The 26,715-nt window shown below is 41.2% G+C and overlaps 1 protein-coding gene across 1 annotated transcript in view; it reads right to left on the minus strand.

The window, feature by feature from the left end:
- zfpm1 (zinc finger protein, FOG family member 1) overlaps window positions 1-18,983 on the minus strand; it is a 108,590-nt gene extending 89,607 nt beyond the window's left edge. The window contains exon 1 of the mRNA XM_067588728.1: window positions 18,386-18,983. Within this exon, the coding sequence (XP_067444829.1) occupies window positions 18,386-18,425 (40 nt within the window). The 5' untranslated portion in view covers window positions 18,426-18,983. The remainder of the gene's footprint in view (window positions 1-18,385) is intronic.
- Window positions 18,984-26,715: the final 7,732 nt, after the last annotated feature.

The raw sequence follows: 26,715 nt of genomic DNA on the forward strand, positions 1-26,715 counted from the left end.
ATAAGAAATATACCCTAATAAAATATCATTCCAAAGACATTCAATTAATGGTTTATCATTCTTTATTTCATATCATTAATCTTCCTACAGTATTCTCTCATTTCATTTATGGATTTTTCCAGCCTATTTCTACAGGTGTACTCCATCATGATAAAAAAGGGTGAGCTATTATTGTATAAAATTACTATAAAATATCAAGCACTGCTCATGCAAATGAGCAATGACTTTTGGTGTAAAGTTTCAGCAGGCAGGTCCAAAAGGCAGCGAGAGGTAACTGCTGCAACTGTGAAAATTCACAATGTGTTAAGCCTAGCTTAGCACAAACAGAGGAAGCAGTGGGGAACTGTTAGTTGATAGCCTTGCTAGGTTAAAAGTGAAAAACAAAATGCCTTCCAACAACTCCAAAGCTGTTACTGTATATGCACAGTTCTTTTTCTTTCATACATAAAGAGATAGAAATTTTAAAAACAAGACATTATAGTTGTGGAAGCAGTTTTGCATTGGAACTGTTATTGCTAATTCTCTCATTATGCTAACTGAGCATCTCTGGTAATACTCACAGTAGCAGGAGGTGCTCTGCACACAGCTTTAGAAGAGTTGGAAGCTGTATTTTGTTCAGTTTTGTCAGAGCTAGGCTAGCAGTTTCATCCTGCTTCCGGTCTTTGTGTTAAGCTAGGCTAAACAGGCCCTGTATCTATGTTTATATTGGTCACACAGAGCTGAAGTTGATCGCGGACACTGCACTTGTATCGCATCGTATAGACAATAACTACGAGCAGAAGTTTTAAATCAGAGTGAAAAAAATGTCTGTAATTCACATTATGGAAGCTAGCTGCTTTCTGATTAAACATGTCAGTGAGGGCTCTATCCAGTGTGTAACGGACACGACTGATCTGCGATGACTTTACAGAGTTTAGTCTTGAAGTGCAGCATGAGGTCACTACTGAAGATGCACCTCACCTTTAAAGGAAGTAAACAATGGATGTCCGATGCTAATTTCATAGGGGCTTGAAGTTATTCATCAAGCAAACATGTCCTTATTGTCTCTGTTGTGTATCACAGTCAACTGAATATTTGAACATTTGTTCAGACGTTGCACTGTGGGAAACAGTGATTTCATTTTTCACTACTTTCTGACATTTTACGGACTAAACGATTAATTGAAAAAATAATGGATAGATCAATCAATAAAGAAAATAATCTAAAATTGCAGCTCTGCTGTGGTTCATACCCAACACCAGGATTTAATTTGGCTAAATAATTAAAGGAGTAGTTTGGGAAATAGGCTACGCTTATCACCAACAAATAGTTTCAGCAGGTAACTCCCCCTAAAACCACAAACTGTCGTTTCCAAAAATGTCTGTTTGTGTACAGTTTGAACAAAAGGACTTTGGACAGAGCCAGACTAGCCATTTCTCCTTGCTTCCAGTCTTTATGCTAAGCTAAGCTACGTGCCTCATGGCTCCATATTTAATGCAGAGATATGAGAGTGGTATAGATCATCTCATTTCACTCTCAAAAATAAAGCAGATAAGTGTATTTCCCTAAAATGTTGAACTATTCCTTTAACTCCTCAGCGCCTCAGTTAGTACAAATTGGACAGTTTTTTTAGTGTAGCTACACTTGGTGATTCAGTCTGATAGGTGGGGTGGATTACTAACATAAAATTTGTCCTGGGTCAACATTAAATAAATAAAATGGAACACTTTGATTTACTGTGCTAAATTATACTGAACACTACACCCATGGGAGGATGTGTGAACTGCCATTGTACAACTGGGTGAGTACACACACACACACACACAGAGAGAGAGAGAGAGAGAGAGAGAGTCAGTTGGGAATTCAGAGCTATTGTGTTAAGCACAGGAGCAATTAGGGATTCAGATGTAAAGTCGGGTCAAGCTGTTGACCTGCCTGTCTTCATGTCTTCTGTTGGGACGCCACCGGACGGCTCCGTGCCACAAAGTGGCCAATCACAGAGGCCCATTCTGGTGGCGACGTTTCGGCCCATCATTGTGGAAACTCAAACCTGTCTGCCGCTGGTTTGTGCCTCTCTATTAGCGAAAGATTGAGGACTGAGCTTATCTGAACCCACCAGAATGTGTGTGTGTGTGTGTGTGTGTGTGTGTGTGTGTGTGTGTGTGTGTGTGTTTGTGGGGACAGAGGGTGTGCATGTAATGAATTGGTGTCAGGGAGGGCACAAAGAGTTAAATTAGGTCTAATCTGCTAATAGCAAGCAACAGCAAGACATTATAAACGCACAGCTTGCACACAATGCAAAAACCTTTCGAAACAAATTAGCCTACAGAAAAACATAAATATCATAATGAAAATACTCTTGCAGAATCAAAAAAAAAAAAACACCCATGTATTGGTCTTAATTTCAGCATCAACATTTTATCAGGCAACCCCCATGAATAATCCACACGGTAATTTCTTTCTTTCTCCCCTTTTTGTTCCTGGCATTTTGGTGCAGCAAGATAAGGGCTAAAAAACAACAGAAGGGCTCGCAGAGTGAAAAAAAGACAGATAGATAACATTGATATCAACTCCTACACAACACAGTCATTCTCTTATCTGGGCTTTTTATCACAGTTTCGTTTTTTTCTTCTATTTTCTTTCTTTCTTTCTCAGCCTTCCACTCCCTGTTCTTTGTGGACTCACAAGACAAAAAAGGAGCGCTGCCCTTAAAAAGTAAAGTCAGGATTTTGGTATCTAATTAACCTTTTTGCTGATTTTCTGCATCCTCATTCTGCTTAATGTGTATAAAGCAGCAGCGGGAGTGTGTGTGCGCGCTGTTGAGAAAAGATGGCTACATATAAGCAGAGCAGACTGTGGGCTAGAAAAGAAAATATATTTAGATAGCTGATCTAGTGAGGTAGGAGGGGAGTTGCTTATTAGCAGACACAGACAGGAAGATTGGTTGGTAGAGTCAGACTGACACATACACACACACACACACACACACACACACACACACACACACACACACGATCTTGTCCTAGCCTACACCGCAGCCATATTTATGACTAGAGGAAAAAACTATTTCACACAGACTTATCATTGCTGTGTGTCAGACAGAAAAGCCTCTCTGGGTCTAATCTATCAAGGTCAGCTAGTGTGGCCCGGACAAACCGCATGTTGTTCCATCCCGCTGCTCCCTGCTGGAGAACACAACATCTGACTGGCTCACTGGAGGGATGACTGACTGACACCACTGCTGGTAGACTGGATGACAAGCTGACCAGACTGTTAACGTACTGATAATACATGTGGAAAAACACCGCTGTGTCAGGACGAATTGATCTGAAGTTGGGAAAACAAGTTGAGGTGAGTAAAATGGCAAAGTGGCAGGTGTACGTCCCTCATGTTCCAGCACCATATATGAATAAATGTCCTTAATGTGAGATTTATATGTGTTTTATTATGATAGACGCAGCTGTTGTGCTTTTTTGGAAGCATCAAAAATAACAAAATCAACTACAATCAAAGTGAATTATGGGTAAAAATGTGAGAGATGATAATGCACTAAACTTTGGCTCAAAGATTGTGAATTTTGAGGAAGTTGCTGGTATGTGCTGATCTCCCCGCACAGACGTGTCTGACCTTAACTGGGATTTAAATAAAGGTTCATTTCTTTAAATTTACATCCATTTACACCCCCAATACTGACTGACATCCTGTAGCTCAGCTGTAGTATTCAACAATCAAAGCACAATACACTTGTTTTGAAAAATCATTTATCAAGCAAATATGCCAAAAAATGAATTGCTTCCAGCTCATCAAATGTAATTGGCTGCTTTTATATCATTATAAACCTCACCTTGGACTCCCTGGAGATTTTGATGGCCGTATTCATTTGCCAGTTTATGAGGTCAACTATTGCAGGCATTTCATTTTTGAACCTTTCTGTCTCCCCGTATTTCCTGTCAACCTCTACTGAAAACTATATGATAAAAGGCAAAAAAAAAAAAGAGATCTTTTCAAAAGCTGTGTTAGAGACACGTTCATTCACCTCTCTGCTGTATTTTGAGGCCTGTGCTTGTGAGGATGTTATTCTAGGATTTTATTATTCTGCAAGGGGTTCGTGTTATTAGTCGAGTGTTGCAGTAGTACGCTTTACTTTCATTATGAGTCACCGTATAGATGATTTTAGCTACAAAGCATCCGCAGGACACAAGAGCACGTAGCTGATGAGCAGCATAGAGAGCAGATGGCAGTTTGACTAGCTGACTGCCGCTACAGTTAATAGGACTTTTCACATTTAGAGGTTAGTCAAACTTTAAACCTTGTACACTTGTTTTATTTAACCCCTTGGTTACCATTTTCAGGATTCCACACTATAAGCACTCCTTACCCTTAAAGCCAAGCTTAAAAGCCTGAGTGGATCATTGTGTAGCTTAAATATAAAGTTGAGGAGAGTTATGAGTACCTGGGTCCCCATAACACCAGTAAGACTAGAAACACCATCCACCTCTGGCATACTGGTGCCATTGGCCAGTGAGAGGAAGACTGTCGAGTTAAGGGTTTATGATTAACTACTGCTATTTGTTGTCTGTTTGTAACATTTCCATTGAAATTATTAACAGAAAAAAAGTAGCTGCAATGCATCTAAACTCACATCCAACAACTTTGAACGGACAGACGCCGTCATCACCGTCACCGTGTATGAAGAAGAGGAGTGACGTTGCAGAGGGGGAATTTCTCCTGATGGAAAGGAGGGAGGAAGAGGTGAGAGGAGGAGGAGGAAGGAAGGAAGGAGGACAGAAGTTCAGTTGGACAGACAGAGAGCTGGAGAGCTAAAGATAAGAGAGGGGAGGGAGATAGAGGTTGCTGGTGTTGTGTGTGTGTGTGTGTGTGTGGGGGGGGGTGAGTTGGGGGATAAAAGCAAATGGGTTAGAGGATTTGGATGCAGGGAGCATATCCATCAGGGATCTTTCCTGGTATCAAACTGGAGCGATCAGTGATAAAAAGTCAACCTGGAAACGGCTGTAGCTGCAGTGGGAGTTCACTGGGCTGCAAATAGGCCTGTCTGCCCCTACTCTCTCTCTATCGCTCCATCTCTATGTCTCTCTGCCCCCCCCACCCCACCCACCCCTCCTCCAGCCACTCGTGTTGCCTTTATAATGACTCGAAAAGCCAGTAATACAAGTTTTCTTTATAGTCAGGCTGGTACTGATGGCTGTTCTGCTATGATCTTTGTGCCGCACTGGTTTCACACGTCTATACACTGCCCATAGGATCTGCAAATATAACACATCTCCATACACTCCCTCCAATCGTATGACCACTACAGAATCTCTCAATCCCCCCCCCACCCTCCCTCTCCCCTTCCTCTCCGCACTTCATCTCCCTCCTCCTCCAAAAAAAAAAAAAAAAAACTCCACAAAAGAAAAGAGAAATGAAAAGAGGAGAGGGTTTTTCTTCTTTCTGTTGCGCCCCACCCTTTTCTTGATAGAGAGAGAGAGGGAGAGAAGAAGAAGAAGAAGAAGAAGAAAAAAAACATAATTTATCTGTGTATTATCAAGAAAGGCAGACACTTTAATCAGTCAGCTATGAAGTCAGTATTTCCATTCTTATCTGTCGCAGGAGTGGAAATGGAGAGGAGATAGCGTTCTGGGAGCCCATCGGTGGGCAGGAATGATAATGGGGGGTGGGGGGGTGGAGGGGTGAGGGGGTGAGGGAGGGGGGGGGCAGGGCTAGGCTATTGGACCGCTGTGTCAGCGCTATCTGCACCCATTATCAACGGCCTTATCGGCCCTACCATCAGCCTCGCTGTAATGGGGCCAGTTCAACTTTCCACATTATCATACCGCCAAGACCTGGTTCGCCAAGGCTAGGGGTCTGGCTGGAGACAGAGAGAGAGAGAGAGAGAGAGAGAGAGAGAGGAGGGAGGTGGGGAGGGGGGGAGTAGATAGATAGAATGAAAGAAAGGGTGATAGAGAAGTGGAGGTGGAAGGGTAGAGATAGAGAGAGTGCAGTTAAAAAAAAAACTGAAGGTTTGAGAGGAAAGGGAGAGGTGATTATTTAAAAAGGGAGAGAAAAAAAAGAAGAAAGGATGAATCGGTGGAATAGCTGGAGGTGGAGGGTGGCAGGGTGATGCTTTAGAGAGCAGAAATCATAATAACAATAGGAGCTTTAGTTATTTAACATAATATATGGCAGTGAAAACGTGTTGCAGCCTGTTGTCACGTCTACACGCTGGGGGGGAGTGTTTACGGTCTGACTTCCTGTCTCTCCGGGCTGTTAAGTTATATTAGATCAACACGCCCATAATAAATGATGTTACAGCAGGCCTTCATTAATCTGGAAGATTGCATTAAGTTAGTTGGACGGATCGCTCAAGCTTTATCTGTCTTTATCGAGAGAGAAGATGAAACAATGTGTCAAGATGTTGCACAAAGGTGTTTTTCCCCAACGGTGTTAACCAAAACATATAAAGATCGGATGGAATGATTTCTATTGAAAAGAGTTTGATATAGAGCTTTTCATTGCTGATACCCACAATCTTGTACTGTGATATTGACTATTTTGAAATTTGACTATACTACTTCAAATGTTTCCAGCTAGATTTAATCTTGTGAGGTTGGACAAGCCTCTGAAACTAAATGTATATAATATCAAATATTTAAAGGGGTACTCCAGTAATATTGCACTCATTCATAAAGTTTGGGAACTCACAAGAGACAGATTTTTAAAAAAGGAGTGGTCAGAACTGAAACTTTACTCCCTAGCATGGCTGACGCTCCAAAAACACTGGATCCTACATTTGCAACCAATCACATATCAGACATTCCAGCGCCTGGTAAATAAACACGTCATTCAGTCTCCACCACCCACACTTTATTATGCAGTGTTAAACCGAGGGTTATAAATTTGTAGTCTCCATAACAAAGCCAAAATAACACCGCTGACATCAGCATGACTTCATACAGGGTTAATTTGTCAGACTTCACTAAGCTCCTCTGGAGCCATAGAAAAATCTGTGAAATTACCTTCAATTTTTATTTTTTTTATTTTATAACTTTTTTTGACAGGGACAGTGCATATTAATAACATTTCTGAAAATACACCAGAGTTAGCCAGAAAAGCTCATTTTCATCTGTAGTCCCTGGGCAGGCGATAGCTGAAAGCACAAATGTTAAAAAATAAAAGCTGAAAGCACAAATGTTAAAAAATAAAAGCACCGAAAATACAACAATAAAAGCAGTGAAAATACGCAGATACAAACAGAGCCTGCACCACATACAGACAAGACAGATAGCTCTTAGACAATCTATAGGACAAAAACAAGCATATAAAGCAGATCAAATAATTGTTAGGTGCAGCCCTACTTGTGACCCTTTAAAGAAGAATGTTTCATGTGAACGAGTGAAGAAGCCTGAAGAGAAAAAACTATTTTTTAATAAATAAAAAAACATCTACAAGAAAAAACAAAAACAACACAATCCTGGTTATCATCTTATGACCCCTCAGATTTATCTTGCAACCACAAGATTGATCTGATTAACCAACAATAACAAGTCTGCGCTCTCTGCTTCTAATAGGTCTTCACAAGCTACATTTGAATGTCACGCTCACAACACTGAGTTTCACATTGCTGCAACACTGTGACCTATAATGACGGTAGTGATATCATATAATCATCAGCTCTCCAATAAAACATACACATACTGTATATTTACAGTGAACACTGAAGGACAGAATGAATTCTTCTCTCCTCTCCACCTGTGGCATATCCTGTACAGTCTATGAGCATACTGTAAGGCCAGCACGCACACTCACACACACACACACACACACTCATATAAACACACATACAGCAGGGCTGATTGGCAGCTCACTTATCAGTCAGGGAGCCAGAGCACCACGGTTTACACAAGCACAAAGCAATCCAAAGGCCTGGATCACTGCAACACTACTGGCTCACATGACTCATAATGTACACACTGAGACGTGAGAGAGAGAGAGAGATACTGAAAGACGGGGAGAGAGAGAGAGAGAGAGAAAAAGTGCCGTCGTACGTTAGTCATCGCTTAACGACACGGCCTTCGTCAGCTATACGTTCCTAAATGTACTCGAATAGATCAACACTCTGATTTCTAAAAGGATAACAAGTTCTGTATGACTTTTATCCTCCTCTGTTGGCAGCCAGACGGAACTGCAACAACTGGCTGAGCTTCCGGTGGTCTGTGACTGATAAAAAAAAATAGTTGCATTTTCACAACCCAGAGGAGGAAGCGAGCTAATTAGCAGACTGGAGTATATGTTTTGAAAGAACAGAAGATACAGTAAATGATGGTTATTTTACTGTGTGTAACTGAGGATCCTAAATCCATAAAGATGTTGATCTAAGAGGAACTGCTATTTTTATGAAAGCAGATTGTGTGTTTGTGTGTGTGTGTGTGTGTGTGCGTGTGTGTGTGTGTAGACAGACAGCGAGAGAGGAGCCGCCGGTCTAGACCTCCTCTGTTAAGGTGGCTCCCAGGAGGCTCCTCCAGCATCTCCTCTTTCTGCTCACATTGTCTCGGACGCCGAGTCATCCTTATCACCTCTTCTCCTTCTATCCTTCCTAGCTCGGATGTTTGTGTAGCACAACCATCTAACGGTGTTTTCTGAGACTGTTCTTATCCTTGCCAAAAAAAACTAATCCTGAGGAAAGGTGACAATTATTTTGCCTTTTAAATGTTAAAAAAAAATGTCAAAACACAATGTATTTGTAGATTTGTATGAAATGAATTACTATCAGCCGTCATAAAACACCATCTGCCAGTCGCTTTGTGTATTATGTGCTTTGTGAGGGTCAGACACTTGCACTTCCCCCACATCCCCCCAGAGTGTGATTATCATCCCTTTACTTTTGGCTAAAACATCTGCAATATGTGGTCTGAAAAATAATAGGCCTTTTCTTTATTTAAGAAGTAACTTACACAATACACTGTTTATCCCAGCACTGTAGCACTGTACCTTGCACATGTAGTACCAATCTGTGCCTGTATATAGTAAGTTGTCCGGCTCTTATCTTTATATAGTGGCTATATGTCGAAGTTTGCTTTGTTTAGCTTGTTATCTTTGTTAGCTGTGCGTCTGTATCTGTACGCCTCTGTACGTTTGTTATCTGCACTTTGGATGTATATTGAGAGCTACTGAGAACTGCAGTCAAATTCAATAAGAGTCATTGTGATTTTGAAATTTCACCGGTGATTAAATATAATCTGCTCGTGTATGTACACTAAACATGTTTCCATAACTATTTCTACCAAGTTTAAGATGGAAAATTCTCTTGCTTGCTAAACAGCTGACCAAATTAATTTTGCCAGCAACACAGAGATGTTCAGATAAAATTCAAATCACAGAGAAGTTTATAGTTAATACTGAACATTCATCACAGTGTTTCCACTGTAACTATACAAAAAAAACAAAAAACAAATATCCAAATATCATCGGAAATCAACAGCGTTCTGAAACATTAGTCGACCTTTGTGTCGTTGCTTGGGAAACTCTTGGTGGGTATGTGGGTGCATAAACACAACTAACTAACTTTGTTCATATTATCTTCAATATGTTAAACAGTATATGACTTCTCACAGCTGAGTTGATCAAATTCCTTCATGCATACTGCCACCAGATCATCTATGAACATTTCAGGTATTTTCATTTCAGTTGAAGGATTTCGATGCAAATCTGTGGTTTACCAAGAACTCCCTTGTTGCTTAAAATACTCAAGAAGCAGAAAACGCTAAAGGTTAACAGATACAAGGTTTTCACCCAACAGAGGCATGAGGACATGATGGGGCTTTTTGTTCATTCACTGGCTGACTGAACGGGGAGCAGGTGCACAGAGGGTCAAAGGTCACTGTGTATGAATGTGTGTATTAAGCACTTCATGATCTGTCTAGGGACAGTGGGGTGTTTTTCAATCTTGTCAGGCTGCTGTGACCTTTGACCTTTGACCTCTTAACTGTTAGCTTTCGTATTGGTGATGTGGGAATTCAAGCTTGGCAGCTTCGAGCTATGTGTGTGTGTGTGTTAGTGTGTGTGTGTGTGTGTGTGTTAGTGTGTGTGTGTGTGGCTGTAAAAGCAGGTCAGGTGGTGTTGTTTGCCCAGGTTGCCTTAACACCCCTGAACAGAACACTCAGCACAGTAGGCGCAAATGGTCTGTCTTATCACAGCCGCTGGGGGGGCCTTGTCATAACACTGGCTGTCTCTTTCTCTCTCTCTCTCTCTCATACATATACACACACACACACACACACACACACACACACACACACATACACATACACAGATATATCCACATGATGACTCTGTCCTTCAAGTGTCCAGAGTCATTCTGACCAGAGATCAGAGCCACATGGCCCACAGCTATCCTGAGCTAGCCTCTACCCTTTGAGCTGCCTTCAAACCTATGTTTTCATGCATGGATTGGACAGCAGCCGGAGAACAACGCCTGGATTCCTTGGTTTCTCAGGCTGAACATCGTCCGTCTCTCACAGAGAGCGCGTCAGCTGTGAGTTAAGCCCTCGCAAATTCCCTGGGAAGAGCTGGCGGAGCGGTAATTACCACTGGAGCAAACACTTTGGACGTAGATTATGCTACTGTTGGTCGGAGCAATGTTTTCTCTCCTCCCTCATCTACGCAGTCGTCAGCGCCAAGGTCAAGGGTGAAACCGTTTACAACGGCGCTGAGTTGTGGAACCATAATTCACCATGAGGCCGTCCCCTGGGTAAATAGCAGGAAAGGGTAATAACTCATCCACACACCGAGCACAAACGGTGTTTCCTCTGTAACCCTGCCAACTTCCCCCTTTGGTGTATCTGACCATGCACACACACACACACACACACACACACACACACACACACACACACACACACACACACACACACACACACACACACACACACACACACACACACACACACACACACACACACTCTCTCCATCAACGCTGCTCAGATAGACACAATGTGAACACATACACATTCATGCATAGAGACCAATACCTTTAACAAGAGCTGAAAGAAAACAGGAAAACACCCATTGTATCTTGATCAGAAACTGTGAAAAAGGGACTGAAAATTGCTGCTTTTATGCGCAACTTCTGAAAGAATTCCAAAAATTGAGAAGAGGAGAGTTCAATAAAGACTAGGTCACATGAGGCAGACATTATTGAACCAGTATGGGAAGTCCATATGCGGCTTTTTGCGCCCTACAAAGCATTGGAGGCTTTCTTTCAGAAACCCAATAAGGACTGATTTGAAGCTGTGACGACTTACTTCTCGTTTCTATGTGTTCACAGTATTTTGTCTACCTCCCCTTTACAAACTACATGTGCATGCATATGTGGGTACAAGTGGTTGCAGTCATACGTAGCGCTCCTCCCAAGCTATCTGATTGCGTGCATGAGAATCGTTGACAACCGATACCCAATCAGTCACCATCTAGCGACTTTAATATCTGTCAGTAGAATCAAGCCAGTGCGAGTCATCCTGCTGATGCTGCTACTTTCTTCTTCTTCTTCTTCTTCTTCTCTCCCTCCCGCTTACTGTACGCTCTTCAAGTTTTACGCCTTTAAAACAGAAGAAGAATATTTAAAAAGAAAAATCACCCTGGAGATAATCATCGATGAACAGCAAAATTTCCCAACATGTCTGCGCTATCTTACACGGAATCTGGAATGAGTAATATGTGGTATTAATTTTAATTAAATTAATCAATGACAATGCTTGTTAGGGAGGAGAGAGAGAGAGAGAGAGAGAGAGGGGAGAGACGAGGGAGGGAAGGAGAAGGAGGGAGGAAGGAGGGGGGAGGGGGGGGGTTTGAATGAGTGAGAAAAGATTGAGGGAGAAAAGAAATGCATTCACACCTATCATCTAATTATACAACAACATTAATCCCATTAGGGCTGGAACTGATTGCCAGGGTCCGGACCCCGGCTGCTCTTGCCTGGGCCTGTTGTTATTGCGGTGGAGCCTCGGCTCCTGCCTGCTCCAGCCTGATAACAACTCTAATCACACTTGGCGATCTCTATCTGCACCGGAGATCAGGCCCCGCGGCTTATCGAAAGTTCACATCAAGCTAAAAGCAGAACAAAGAAGAAAAAAAAAACACAAGGGAAAGCCACCAAGGCGCTGCATGAGTCTTCTGGGTGTGTGTGTGTGTGTGTGTGTGTGTGTGTGTGCTTGGAATTTAGATTTGCTTGTATGTTTTTATTTCACTTTGGCTCACAAAGAATGAATTAATCTCTCAATTGTGCGTCCATAAAACAATCACGTGACCCGGGCCTTGTCAGACTACTGATAAAAAAAAAAAAAAAAAAAAAAAAAACAACACAGTAACACATTCCTTTCACACAGCTGCAACACACTCAACTGGAACATATCTCCAGTCATTTTTAAAAAAATCTAAAAAACACCTCTTCTATAAGCTTTAAAGAAGTTATAGAAAGAAAAAAAAAAGAGAAGAAGTAGAAGAAAAGGAGGAGGAGGAGGAGGAGGAGGTCAGCGTGGTGTTTTCCTTGTCTGGCCTCTGCAGGCGTCCTGGTTTGCTTTAAGCTGTGGGAGGCAGCATATTATTCATGCTGACCTCTGAGCTCTTGCATTCATGTCATAGGAATCGAGCTTTTTTTTCTCTCTCTCCTTCTCTCTCACACACACATACACATGCAGAGGTCCAATCAGCAGTGTGGATCTGCCGGCTGTTATCTATCTACCATCAGCAGGCCTCCTTATCAGCCACAAACATCTTTCACAGAGGGGTGGGGAGGGGGGGGGAGCGGCAGAGCTGGCTGGGGCTGCCATTAAAAACACACCACAACACATTCATCTACCAGCTATGTATTCTGCACACTTTTTCACTCTTTCTCTATCTCCCCCCCCCCCCGCCCCCTCCCTCCATTCTATCTACCTCCACTTCTCCTCTCTCTTATCACCACACTTTTTTTTTCCCCAGCTCTCCCTCTGCTTTTCTCTTCTTTTAATTATCTGGAGATCCACCCCCAGCCAATCACAAACAAAACCGACGACAACAACGCGACAACACTGGGGGAAAATGGCATGCAACAGCCAGATGTAATTACAATGTGCCCTCCAATCTCCATCTCTCCTTCCATCTGCCCTACCTCCCATCTCTCTCTCTCTCTCTCTCTCTCTCTCTTTTTTGCTTTCTGCGATATCAGCCGCAGCAATCGCCGCCAAGTTTTATCGCGTCTCCCATCTCAACCGCCAAAATATAAGCCCAGGGATCCAGCCTCAGTGGGCTGCCTGCCTGCCTGCCTCCTATCTCCCCATCAAGGAGAGGAGCCTTATCAGGCTGAAAGATCACCAACCGTTGGGGAGGATGACGCACAAAGAGACACAGACAAATATCTATCTGCTACACAAACACCCCCTTCTCCTCCTCTACTATGGGCCTCCAGAAAGCCTTGGACTTAATCCATTGTTGTTGGGGGAAAAAACGAAAAAAGATATCCGTGCTATGTTGTCTTAATGTTCTGCTCTGTTGTGGTGGGGGGGGGGGGAGGGTAGATGTTGTTGTCAATTGTTGCTTTTCTGGTGGTTTTAACAAAAGTTATGTCAGGACAGAGAGTCGGGGGGGGGGGGAAGCTACACTCCTCTAGAGCTGCACACTTAAAGACACATCACTGGGGCTGAGTACTGTTTGAAAATGTTCAATAATAATAAAAGTGGTGACATGAGTTTTGATAGAGATACCAAAAACTAATATACCTTACTTTGTAAAATATAAATATGCAGTTGTATAAGAACTTTGCCAAACTTTGTGAAAAATAGAAAGACCTTCAATGCTAGCCTTCAGTACCAATACTTGGTGTTATGGAGACATTGTGGTCAATACCCAGCCCTGATTACATTATTTTCCTTGATAATGTACTGGAGGTTCCTGGGAGTACAGCGATCACTGTAGCCTGCACGTCTTCATAAGGCTGTCACTTTCACAAAGAGGTTCAAACAGCTGGAACAAATGAGAATTCTATGAGTGAATTCAAACGGAACCCAAGCAGTGTAAATTTAAAAATACATCACAGAAGTGACGTTGTTCCGCTCATTCATGTTGCCTCAATGAATAACAAGCTAATAAGTGACTTCAGATTTGTTGTCGTGGTAACATAGATGCACGACTTGGATTACTCGACTCAGGGTACCTGCTGATATGATTCCTGAACTAATACCAGTGCTCTCTTTTTTCCCAAATTTAAAATCCCTCCATGAGTGGATCTCATTGGAATTATTAGGAAACATGAGGCCAAAAAAAAAACCCACTGAATTTTCTAATGACAATGACAAAGAAATTGGATTTAATGTGGATCGGTCACATCTGGCAATAGTGGATCAGTGCATGCCTGGTAACATTACAGTTGCATTACTTTATCTAGGATTTTTTCAAATCCAAAATGCTTCCACACATTACTTTGCAGATGTTTGGTGTCCTGATTATCCGTTCATCCGCCTGCTAGTTTCCTGCATTTTGCATTCATGAAGAGAACAATAACAGTCTAGTTTACTGATATGGCCACAGGGCTGCAATAGATCAGAGTGACAATGCATTTTACAAATGCCACCCACTGGGGTACAAGGCAAGGTCTGTTTGCAATGACACACGGAATTTTGATTTTGATCAGATATTGACAACCAGTCAGTTTCCTCTTTGGCCAACAGCCAAATATAATTCAAAACAGCCTGCCTTCAACCTTGGCATGGTTGTACATACTCACTACCAGTCACAATAATGCTTCAAACGATTTCAGGTGACACATATTCAAATGCAACAATGTGTCAATCATCAAAGCGTCCGCATCCTTTTACTAACGTATGTCTTAGGCTTTGGTAGCTGCTTCACAGTAAATTCCTATAGAGAGATTTTACTGTGAAACACCTGCAGGAACATTAGATTAAACCCACAACAGACTTTATGAAAGTTCAGATAACATAGCAAAAAATGAGTGTATCTGGAAACAACTACTGAACAACCATCATCAAGCTTAAGCTTTAATAGTGTAATGTTACACTATCAAACTTCATCAATGTGTGGTATGAATAGTTTTCAGAAAGGAAGTTAGAGGTATATTAGTGTGATTATGAAACTCGACCCAACAACACTGTGACCCAGCTGGAATTTGTCATATCAGTAACAGTGAACAGCATGCTCAAAACAACATGATGGACACACTGCTTCAGTAGTAATAGTAGTAGTGGTGGTGGTAGTGGTAGCACCAGCAGCCCCCACCACTGCTGAACCCCCACACACACACCCCAGCCGAACAAAGTCCTTATCACTCCTCACTCTTTCCTATCAAAATGTCTGCCAAATCACAAGAGAGTCACGGGGCTGAGAGCCTGGCTGGCCTCGGCCGCAGCCGGGGCCTGGTGCACAGGGAAGCATGGTGGACCAGAAGCACTGATAAAGACGGCCATGACACCCCTGAGACGCACACATGTACACACTCTCTCTCTCTCTCTCTAATACACGCCAAGTCTAGCCTGGGTTTATCAGCCTCGGGGTCTGGAATACATCTCCAGGCCTCGCTGCTGGCTTTACTGTAGGTGCCTGCTGGGAGTTCACAGCTGATAGGCCTCTCTATGGAAACAGATATGAAAAAAACAGGAAGTGACTAACTATAAAGACAACTTGCAGTAGCACACAAGACAACCTCATCAAGTGAAATTTTTAATTGCGGACATGCTTGGTTGCAGGCTGTAGACCTTTTCTTTGCTATGTGGCGGGTTAGATACATGGTGTCAGTGAATTCAGGGCTATACTGTAAGTGGCATCCTGTGGTAGCAAGTGAGCAGCTTACATTAACTTTCACTACATCCTCCAGAACAAATACCTCATCATCATCTGCAAAGAGCAGCCACAAGTATTACGTTTGTTAACAGGTTATTTAGCTAGCGCTACTGATCAAACAGTTTGCAGCAGGGCTGAACGGCTTGGGGAAAATATCACATTGTGTTTGGGTTTATCTGGCCAATATTGCTATTTTGATTCAAAATGTGGTTATTTATTAAATTAATGGAATACTTAATATTGCTCAGTTCTATTCAAATTTGATCAAGACATTCAAAAGTGGCCTTATACTTATTAAGAACAGCTATATAGTTGGCAAGGTATGATAATGACTCTTTTATGCTTGTTTAAACAAGTGTTTTATATGTTGTTTTATGACTAAATTAAATTAAATTCTCTTCTGCCAATGTTTGATATCTGCTGACAACCCCTAATTATACTGTTGACAGCACTTTGGCTGCTAAAACTCATGTTAATGTTAGCTTCAAGGGGTGGCAGGACAGACTGGTTCACGGTGAAAGGCTGAAACAATATCTTGTACTTGGAAGTTTGAAAGGAGACTTAGACAACTCAGTCGTTTACACTCAACAGCTATCAAGCTTTCTGAAATTGGCATAAAGGGATCACCTAGATCTTTTCTCTAGAGCAAAACCCACTGTTGCTGTTTTTGATCAGCAAAAAGACAAGGATCACTTTCTATTTTTCAAACAACAGAGTTCACAGAGTGATGTATCTTTGGTATCTTAGGTCAAGTATAAATAGTAAAAACACCTGCATACAGAGAACATATGGGCTATTTTTACAGAGGACACTTTGACACATCACAATAGTGAAAGCACAGGTATAGATAATGAAATGAATGATAGCTGAATTTCATGTCGCTGCTCCAGTTTCAGTGTCCAAATGACAGTTGCCATTACAGTTGGCAATATCAACTTCCTACAGCTTGATACGCTGTTTATTAGATATGTTAATAAAATGATGGCTCTTTGGAAATCACCCTTTATCAAACTGCGATGTTGATAGGGAAATGATGAACTGTTCAGCTCTAATTTACAGGCTGCATAGAAACCAGTGAGCAACTTTCAACATGATGTAATCCACCTTGCACCCTTTGACCTCTTCCTCTTCACAACACAAACAACGCTTGGGGTTTGCTTTAGAGTAAAAAGTTCATCATGAGCTGCACTTCCATGCAGCTTATTTGTAGTGTATATTTACCTTATTCTTTTAAATATTTAACTCAAACATCTTCAGATAAGATGCACATAAAGCCGCCAGACGATGATTATTTCAGCAAGTTTGTCTGGTCAGTAATGTGGAGTCATATATATATAAACTCTTTTTATGATATCATACAGTCTAAACTTCCAAATGGTGCCTTCAGACAGCAGGTCTGTGGGAACACAGTGAACTGTCACTGATGACAAGATATTATTATTTGCTCAGTGTGATAACTCACCAAATAAACTGACCTGCTGATGTCATTGTTTCCATTTCAGCTTCCAAACAGATACATGCACACTTTTCCCTTAATCTTAACTCTCAAATATAATGACATTAAGTTCAGACTGAGACTCTTCCTCAGCTCAGAGTGCAAACGGGCTTCACAAAGCACAGGGGGAGGTTAATCACAACATCATTAATATGCTTTTATATCAACTTTGAACATCAGTCACCAGCGATAAACCTTCACAGGTTTTATAAACAGGAAGAACTCGTCAAGCACGGAGACCAGCCAAGCACCAGACCAAGAACAAGGCCTTTCAAGCGGCCCTAAGATGCATTATTGAGTTAAAAGGATAGATGAAAAAAAGATCCAATTGTAAGCAGCTATCAGGAGGAGAGATCAGCCAGGCAGGCCTATCTGACGCCCCATCTCTGGAAAAGAGAAGTGAAAAGCCAGGGGGGGAAATGCAACGGCGGCCTCGGCGCTGCCTCAGACAGAAAACAAATAAAAAAGATCCAATTTTAATCTTTATCTGGGCTCACATCGGATCGCTGCCTTATCTCTGTTCACATCGGCCTTTCAGAGAACACTGACGTTTCCACAACAGAATTAAACAGGAAGCCACGGCTACAGTTTTAGCTGCCAATGGACAAAGCATTCTTCACAAGGTAATAAATGGAAACTTTTTTTATATTATCTCACAGTCTAGATAGGGGGGCTGCCAAATTGGCGCGTTGATGGCCTAATTTAAAAAAAAAAAAACGGTCTTAGAAAAAGTGTACATCACCCGGTTATTCTGAGAAACTGCTGAGTTCAGATACATCGCTGTGACTGAACTCAGTTTAACTTCACTTTGCTGATATTATCGAATTTGCAACTCATTCAGTCTTCTGTGCGGGTCTGGATTGTGTTTTTAGGCGATATATACCAATAGCACGGCAATAAAACTACTGTCGAGAAAGCCAGACGTTACAGTTGGCTTTCACACTACTTATTAACTTTATGGTGAACGCACAGTTGAGCAGAAGCGCCGCACAAAACACGCAGCTTCTTCCCAGAGCACGCATGTTACTCACAACAACAAAACAACAAAACAACAGATAAGTCATGAACTTGTAAATTCCTTACGCTTTATCTGCCGGGGTTTGCTCTGCTTTCTCCGGGACATGGTGGCTCTTCCCTGTGACCTGGAGCCCGCTTGGACGGACTGACAGAGCGGCGCAGAAGCGGTGTGGTTCTTCTGTTTTCTGCTTCTTTTCTCTTTGCCCTCCGTTTTACTGCTGCGACGCGGCGCTCCGATCAGCGACCGGAGAAATCCGCATGACCCGCCTGCACTTTGATATCTTCTGCCACGACAGCTAACGTAGGGCTCCCGTGGTCGAGTCCTACCTGTGGCTGAGTCCGCTTACTTTTCACTGCCCTCCTCCTCTTCTTCCCAAACGTGCCTTCACCTCACCTTTCTCTCCGTTTTCCTGCTAACGTTATTCCTTCGCCGGGCGCGCCTCCGCCGCAACCGCTTGCGCTTCTGTCAAGGAGCACAGTTGCCTGCCTTTAGAAATATGAACGCTAATAATTAATAATTGTTATGTGGGTGTCAGCGGAGTGACTGCTATTGTTTTCTGTCAAGTTTCCTCTCGCCGGTCCGCCCCCTTGTCCGCCCGCACTGTCTCTGAACCAGGGAGCCACTTCCAGCGGAGACCGAGCGCTACAGTCAACTTCGCTTACTACTGAGGAGCCGACGCGTCTCAGGAACGCCCCTTACGTCTGACGTATGGCACCGCACTCATTTCCTATTGGTCCACACTTATCCTAGGTAAAGTAATTCAGCATTTTTCTTTAATTGCTGTTAAAATTAAATTAAATTAAAATTTAAAAAATCAAGAAGGAACTCCACAATATTTATATAAATTATAATCATTATTTCAGTTGTATGATTATCTAAATAATTACATAAAGAAAAAGACATAAATACATAAAAAATCAATAATATTAAGAAAGTTGATCATATGTATTTCACAGGCACATAGGACTGTTTTAGCCCTTAATGATATATTGTACCTATCCAATCAATTATCATTTTGTCATGTTAAATAATATATATGAATCAGAGTATAATGCAAACAGGAAACATTTAATGTAATATGTTTGTTTATTGCCTCTCTGTACTGTTGTTTTGTGGAAAAAATCTTGTGCCTCCAAGTTTTTTGTTCGTCTGTATGTTTATACAATCATTTTCATGTTTTACTTCCAATGAAGTATTAATTTGATGCTGATAAAATTATAAATATCTTGGTTATCATAACACCCCAGATGACAGTGGCTGTTTTCACTACAGGATATGTTTGTACTTTTAGAGGACATTTCTTTCACAGATTTGAGGTCTATCCAAATGATGAAAATTATTTGCTTGTAATTTTCCGAAAAAGTGTTACATCCCAATGAACCTTATATCATATATTATTCAGAATTATCATTGTGTAAATATACATGGTGCCAATGAGCACTTCCATTGTATTGTACTTGCATTGTATTTGGTTCTTGCTTAAATGTGATACAGACATTAGATTAGCCAGGATTTCCTTTCGGGCTGCTTTGGTTTCCTGCATGGATGACTCAGATTGAAGTTATTGCAAAAAAAATGTGCTTACAAAAGCACAGTAACAGTATTAGACTATGGTGTAAATTGAGGGTTTAAGGACACATGTTAATGGATTTCTGGGTTTAGCTGAAATTTCATTAGACTTGTTTCTAGTCACTAACATTAACACTAAACTGAATGGAATGGCAGTTGAAGGGGAAATTAAGTGTTTCATCTGATATTTTGTCACAATACTAATATTTTAATCTCTCTATACATAAAGATTTGTTTACCTCCATCACTTTTTGAAATAACAGATATAACAGTGCACTAGATATTAAATAAACCTCAAAATTGCATTCAAACAAACACTGAGCCATTGACCTCTCATTGATGCATCCCATACTGTTCTATTCTGTCAAAGGATTTGAACCAGCAACCTCAGGGTCTCACATTTGCTTTTCCAATCACAATACTGTCTACGACATGAAGATTTAAAGGAGTCAATGATAGTTTCTCACCAGCTAAAAGCACTGGTGCCATCTAGTGGCCAACTATTAAACTCTGAGGAAGCTGAAGAAAACACATCACATGCTCTGTGCTCTGAGCAGAGTGGGGATCTGTCATACTGGCAGGTTCAGGATTGACTTTAAGGGCTGGAAAGCCATTCATCTTGACACAGCTCAATCCCGTGGAGGCTATTTCTTGCAACAAAACATAAAGTGTCGCAGTGAAGTGTTGCTCCACTACGAGCCTACAGAACAAATTCAGCTCTCCTTGTCATACCGTAGATTCTCCAAGTGTGTGGAAATGTACTGGAGGGGTAAACGACGTTCTAGTGAAAGATTTTTCCTCATTTAGTGTTTAGATGATGGTGGTGGAGGATGCTGTCTAACACATTGATCCAAAATCAAAAGGTGTTCAGTTAGGCTGAGATCTATTGACTGTGGGCTGTAGCATAGAGTGTGAGTCACAGCATTTTCATACTCATCAAACCATTCAGTGAGCCCTAATTGCCTCATATGAAAGCAATGTTACACACTCAAATTTATTTTGGCATTTTTGTTTTTATCAGTTTTTTATTGACATTTAGGTATAATTGTGTAGGGCTGGGGTTACAAGTTTGAGATGAAAATACAACATGAAAATAAGACTCCCCTCTTCTCAGCGAACAAGAACCACCAACAACAAGGAATTTTGCAGCCCTTTAAATGTTTATTCCATACTTTAACCTTCAGGGTGGGTTAACAGCGAAACAACAAACAAAAAGGAACTAAAGCTAATCAACCTAAAAATACCTATTCAAATGGAAGGAAACAAAAATATAAATCATTGACCTAACTTCCAACTGCTAAAAGAGATTAAACCAAAATGCTATCCACCCCTACAGAACCTTGGCTATTATATATATATTTGCAGACCTATTTACAATACTCTACACACAACAACATGTTGGCTGGTCGAAAGTGGAGAGAGGAGAGCCTGCAGCAGCTGTTGGAAGCCGGCCTTTAAGCCACTAGCTTTTAGGCTGGAGCCAATCAGCTCCCTGGAACAACCTACACAATCATTCACTCAGCCAATCAGAGGAGCTCACCTGCAGCCCATTACACAGAGCTACCACAGCAGGTTCACCAGAGAGAGAGAGGACACAGAGAACCAGCACACAAGGGGTTAAAGAACAATGTAATCACAAACATCTAGGCATTAACCAGCATAAGATCAACAAACATACAAAAATCAAGAAATAAGAGCATCTCTTTTGCAACCCCATCACCCCCCAGTCCCACCAACCCCTCCCTCCTGCCCTGGACCTTATGGATGAACAGATCAACTACATTAAAGACTTAAAAGTAGTAATAGCTTGTTCCCAGTATGAAATATTTTCTGTTTTTGCATTGTGCATGTTAGCAGCCCATGCTTGCTATGTCTATGAAGTCAAGAAGCCGTCTTTGTATATTGACAGAATGGGGAGCTTTCCATCTACAGGATATGAGTAGCTTGGCAGCTGTAAGGTTAGCTAGCCGAGACACTTCTGCTTAACACAGAGCTCTAAGTTTCATTGAGTAACAGGACTTAAAGTGATTAAGGAACTGGTTTGGACAATATGCCCGACAGCATCTCTGAAACATTCTTCCAGAAATCAGCACTCCAAGACTTCGTGAAAAAATGTTCCCATTTTCTTGTTTTGTTGTGTGTGCTCCTGTGAAATGTGACACAGTTACCACTCTTTTGGAGATTTGTGTGGCTTACTGGAAAGTTTGGTCATTAATCCAGATTCCAGACTGTGAGTTTGGTCTTCCATGACGTCATTCCCTGATTTCAAACTGGGTCAATTGGAAATCTTGCCTAGTTTTGTCAAATCACTGGTCGTTTATTTGGTCTTGGTCAATTCCTGGGTGTCAGCTCCTGATGACGATGACTGTGGCTGACACCCACCTTGCATGGCAGCTTCTTCTATAAGCGTATGAATGCATGGATGTTGACATGTATTTTAAATTGCTTTGAGTGTCCAGAAAACTAAAGTCGTTATATAAATGCAGTCCATTTGCCATGTACTTTGGGTTTTAGTCACAATGTGCAACATGTACAGAGTAACATACATTTAATATTATTATTAATATTATTATTAACATTTAATACAAGTGAAATAGTCGTCTACTGCCAAAAATGACAGATATGAAAAACAAAATTCTTTTTTTTCTGTTTGACAAGAGAAACAGCAGCTTTGATATTGAGAGCAGACAAGGTTGAATTGCACGTGAGGCAATGCAGACTATGACATGAACACAATTTGGAAATTTTGAGCAACTCAAGCACATTAAATGTAGTACTTTATATTTGGAATTCCTATAGACAGTGTTGGTCTACTGTAACTCTTGCAGAGAGTTGATGGATTTTTTTAAGTAGAACTATAATTGAACCTGTAACTGCTATTTAATTACTAACAGTCCTCTACTCCACTGACAGTATATTTGCCAGCACAAGAAATGATGATAAAATCAGTTTGACTCATTAAGCGAGAAGAAGTAGATTTACTGTAATTTGAAGAATTTTTAATCAGGTAATTGAACTTCTTTGTGGATAAAACGAATCAAACACAAATTAATATTCAAGCATGTCTGGAGGGGGATTTCAAGTGCAGTTCTTAGATGTTTGGTAAAACCTGCTCTCCAGAACTTACTGTATCACCCAAGAGTCAAATTTAACCAGGTGCCCTATCAGTGCCCTAACAGGACATTTGAAAGCCTTATTTTGACCCCTGCCCTGCAGAGAGTCCACACACCACTGCTGACATGTAATATCAAGATGCTTATGCTGTGTGCTAGGTTGCAATGGAGCATTTTATGATCCAGGTGACTTGGTTGTGCTAGATTAATGAGCATTAATCGAATCATTTGTATCATCCTTCAGGGTAGCAGTGGCACTATAGCTTTAATGTCTCGCTCCAGTCAAATTGGAATTATCACTTATGCTGGTTCACTACAAAAGCTCACTGGGAAACTTAATGGAACAAAGCCATTAATGTTAATAATTACACCTCTGCTTTTCCTGCTATGACAAGCCAAATGTCTGCTGTGAAAAAGACCTAATGATAACTTCTGTACAATATTCTTGGAAGCCCCTCCCAAATCCACTGTTGTGCAACATGACATGTCATGACGTGCTAGGCCTCCTATGTAGCAGCATGCCTATGGAGTAAATCCACTGCATAGCCCTGCTGCTCCCAGCTCAAGTTCATGATGCTCACCATGTTTACTCAGCCTCATGGAACACCTTGTTTCTGTATTGATCATAGAAAGGCAAACACTGTTACCAAACCTGACCTCTGGGGTGTAGAAATGATAGGGGTAGGATGTGTCTGTTGTGTCATCAAATCAGATATGCCTGAAGATTGTCAGCAAGTGTCTTTAACACCTTTAGCTTCTACCATCTCTGTTTGTAACCTCAGTCAGTCTGCAGTGCACTGATGTGCAACCATCAGGTCAGGTGCTGTTAATAGTGGATGATCGTGAAATGCACTTGGATGATATCAATCTATTGTTCTGTTTCTTGCAGGGTTGCATTCCCAATCTGAATTTTGCAAAATGTGAGTTGACGAAAGCTGGTGAGCAGATTATTCATAACAGCGATTTTCACTCTTACAATGTATCATGATCTGAGTCATTTGCCTGTCTATTTCTTTGGAGGTTATTGCTGTAGGTTTCACCTTTGTCACTGTTGTGTCACCTCTGAATTATTTATTTAACAAAGATATGTTAAGCTACATTTACACTGTGATGAATGTGATGCAATTTAGATTTCTTACATCTGACATAGATGTGACATCTAAACATAGGGTGTAAAGAACACAAACATTTTTATTTTCAGATATGTATGGGCCAAATTCATATGTGAAAAATGCACTAGTAATCCCTGGTTAATTTAAACACAGATCAGAGTTTTCACATCATCATAATTCTCTTGGAGTTTTGCAACCAGTGTTAAGCAAATTACCTGAAAAATGTAATGATTTAACAAAGCAATGACATTACTTTACTAATTACTCAACAGAAAAAGTAATTGATTACTTTATTTGTTAATTAACTCTCTCAGCCAAGCTCTGTCAAAAGTGCCTTTTAAACAACTTCAGAGCTACTTGTTCCATCTTCTTTAACGTGTGTAGGAAATGTAAAAAGAGACATTGTGGTTTAACAAGCAGCCAGCCTTGTTTGGAGGTATTTACTGACCATCAACAGCAAGCTTAACGTTAGCCCCAGTGACTGCATGAAGTCTCATCCTCTCAGTGAAGCTGATTTGTTCTCACAGCCTCCAAATCTGAACTAAACCAGCTGATTCCTGTATGTAGCCTTGCTAGTGGCTAACATTAGCAAGCCAGTCACAACATGTATTGGTTGTCAAAGTAACAGAGCGTTACTGAGATTAGTAACCTAATTACTGAATTTGATAATGCAATCCCTTACACTGTTACTGCAAAAAGCTTTTACTGGCTTTTACTAAGTTACAAAGTAATGTGTTATTGCCTAACACTTTCTCAAAGCCCAGCTGACCATCCAGCGTCAACTATCACTATTTATGTGTGTGTGCATTGCTTCAGTAGAGCTCAAAGATGAACTATTAGCATGTAGTATGTGAGTTGTTTTCAGTGTAAAAACAAGGATTGAATCGCTAACTGGGTATCAAGACCTGTAGTAAAAACAAACCTTAGTGAGCTACTCCACCTTAGCCTTGTAAGATGTAAGTGGATGCCAGTGGCAGAGGACGTGTATGCTGTTGAACACTTAAAGGGTGACTTCTCAAACAAATGTTCAACCTCCAGCACCATGAAGCAGGAAACCATGGCACTGCTGTGGCCCATCAACTGTGAGGCTTATGTAGGATGCTCACCACAGCCTGTCTTTATTTAATGACGATGGCATCTGATGTGTTCGGTCCTTATTGACGAAGGCTTTAAACTATACAATAGACACAAAAATGGCCTGTATTGCTGCTACCTTACCTGTCAAATACAATAACCCAGCAGAAGTAGCTCATGTACTGGAGGAGTATGTACCATCATAATCACCATGTTTCAGTCTACTGTAAGGCCATCGTGCCCATGCTTGAACTACAGTATATTGTGTGTAACATTTGACACGCTTTCATTTTATTGTGATATCATTTATTCCTCAATCACATCTCCCAAAGAGGAGCTGGAGCATAGCACCATTTCTCACGAGGATTGAGGCAGTAGAGCACCCTGTATTCATGACTCCATGAACTCACAGAGAATTATCACCTGACCCTGGAGTCTCCAGGTCTCAGCCCGGCTCTGCAACCCAATTGCTTCTCTTCTCTTCTCTTCTCTTCTCTTCTCTTCTCTTCTCTTCTCTTCTCTTCTCTTCTCTTCTTCTTTTTTATTTTATCCTATTTGGGGAGTTGGAGATGTCTTGTGTAGTGTAGAGACACACAAATCACCTATTCTCAGTTTTTGAAAACAATAACAACACTTGTCTATTTATTTATTTTTCTCTTATCTTGTTGGGGTTTTTTGGGGCGGGGGGGGGGGGGGTATGTTTAACTTCGTGTTTGTTTATTGTGAATGAAAAATTGGACCAATAAACGGTTGGTTAAAGGTCTCTTCTCTTCTCTTCTGTGTGATGAACAGGGAGCTAAAAGAATATCAGCCAGCTGCCAAAATATTCTGGACCACCACTCAGCTTAGCTTTTCATGATGACACATCACCATGAGTCAGCATTACGATTTAGAAATCTCTACAACAACTACAAAAATCTTATCTACACTATTTTTGCTTGAAAACACCAAACCATACAATATATTTGTCACATGATGCAATGTAATAACATACAGAAATGCACTAGCGTACTGTGTGCTGTTAATTTCCTCTTGTTTATCTCCATTTCACAGTAAATAAACTTAATTTTGGACTTTTCATTCCCTTAAAACCAATTTTATTTAGTGTCTCTCCACCTAAAAGTGAGAGGACATTATGTGTTAAGTGTAGTATAGAAAGTATAGACAGTATTGTAGAGAGGATGTTTTGCAGCTTTGAGCTTTGGCGGTCAAAGAGCAGGATTTTGTCATTTTTGACTTAACGGTCAGAGTTCTGTTTGTGGTGCACTGGAGGTTAAATCAATGGTGATTATAGTATTTAACGCTGAGCTGTTATTGTGACATAATGAGCCTGTTTGTGCTATTTGTATGTGTGTGTGTGTGTGGGGGGGGGGGGGTGGGGGGGTGGGGGGGGGTTAGAAGTTGAAAGTGCATGTATGCTTTATATTTACATATATATATTAACAAAGTGTGCGCGTGTGTTTGTGTGTGTGTATGTGTGTGTGTGTGTGTGTGTGCATGTGTGTGTGTGCGTGTGTGTGTGTGTGT

The sequence above is a fragment of the Thunnus thynnus genome, chromosome 5 (assembly GCF_963924715.1).
Source record: "Thunnus thynnus chromosome 5, fThuThy2.1, whole genome shotgun sequence".
Classification (NCBI taxonomy): domain Eukaryota; kingdom Metazoa; phylum Chordata; class Actinopteri; order Scombriformes; family Scombridae; genus Thunnus; species Thunnus thynnus.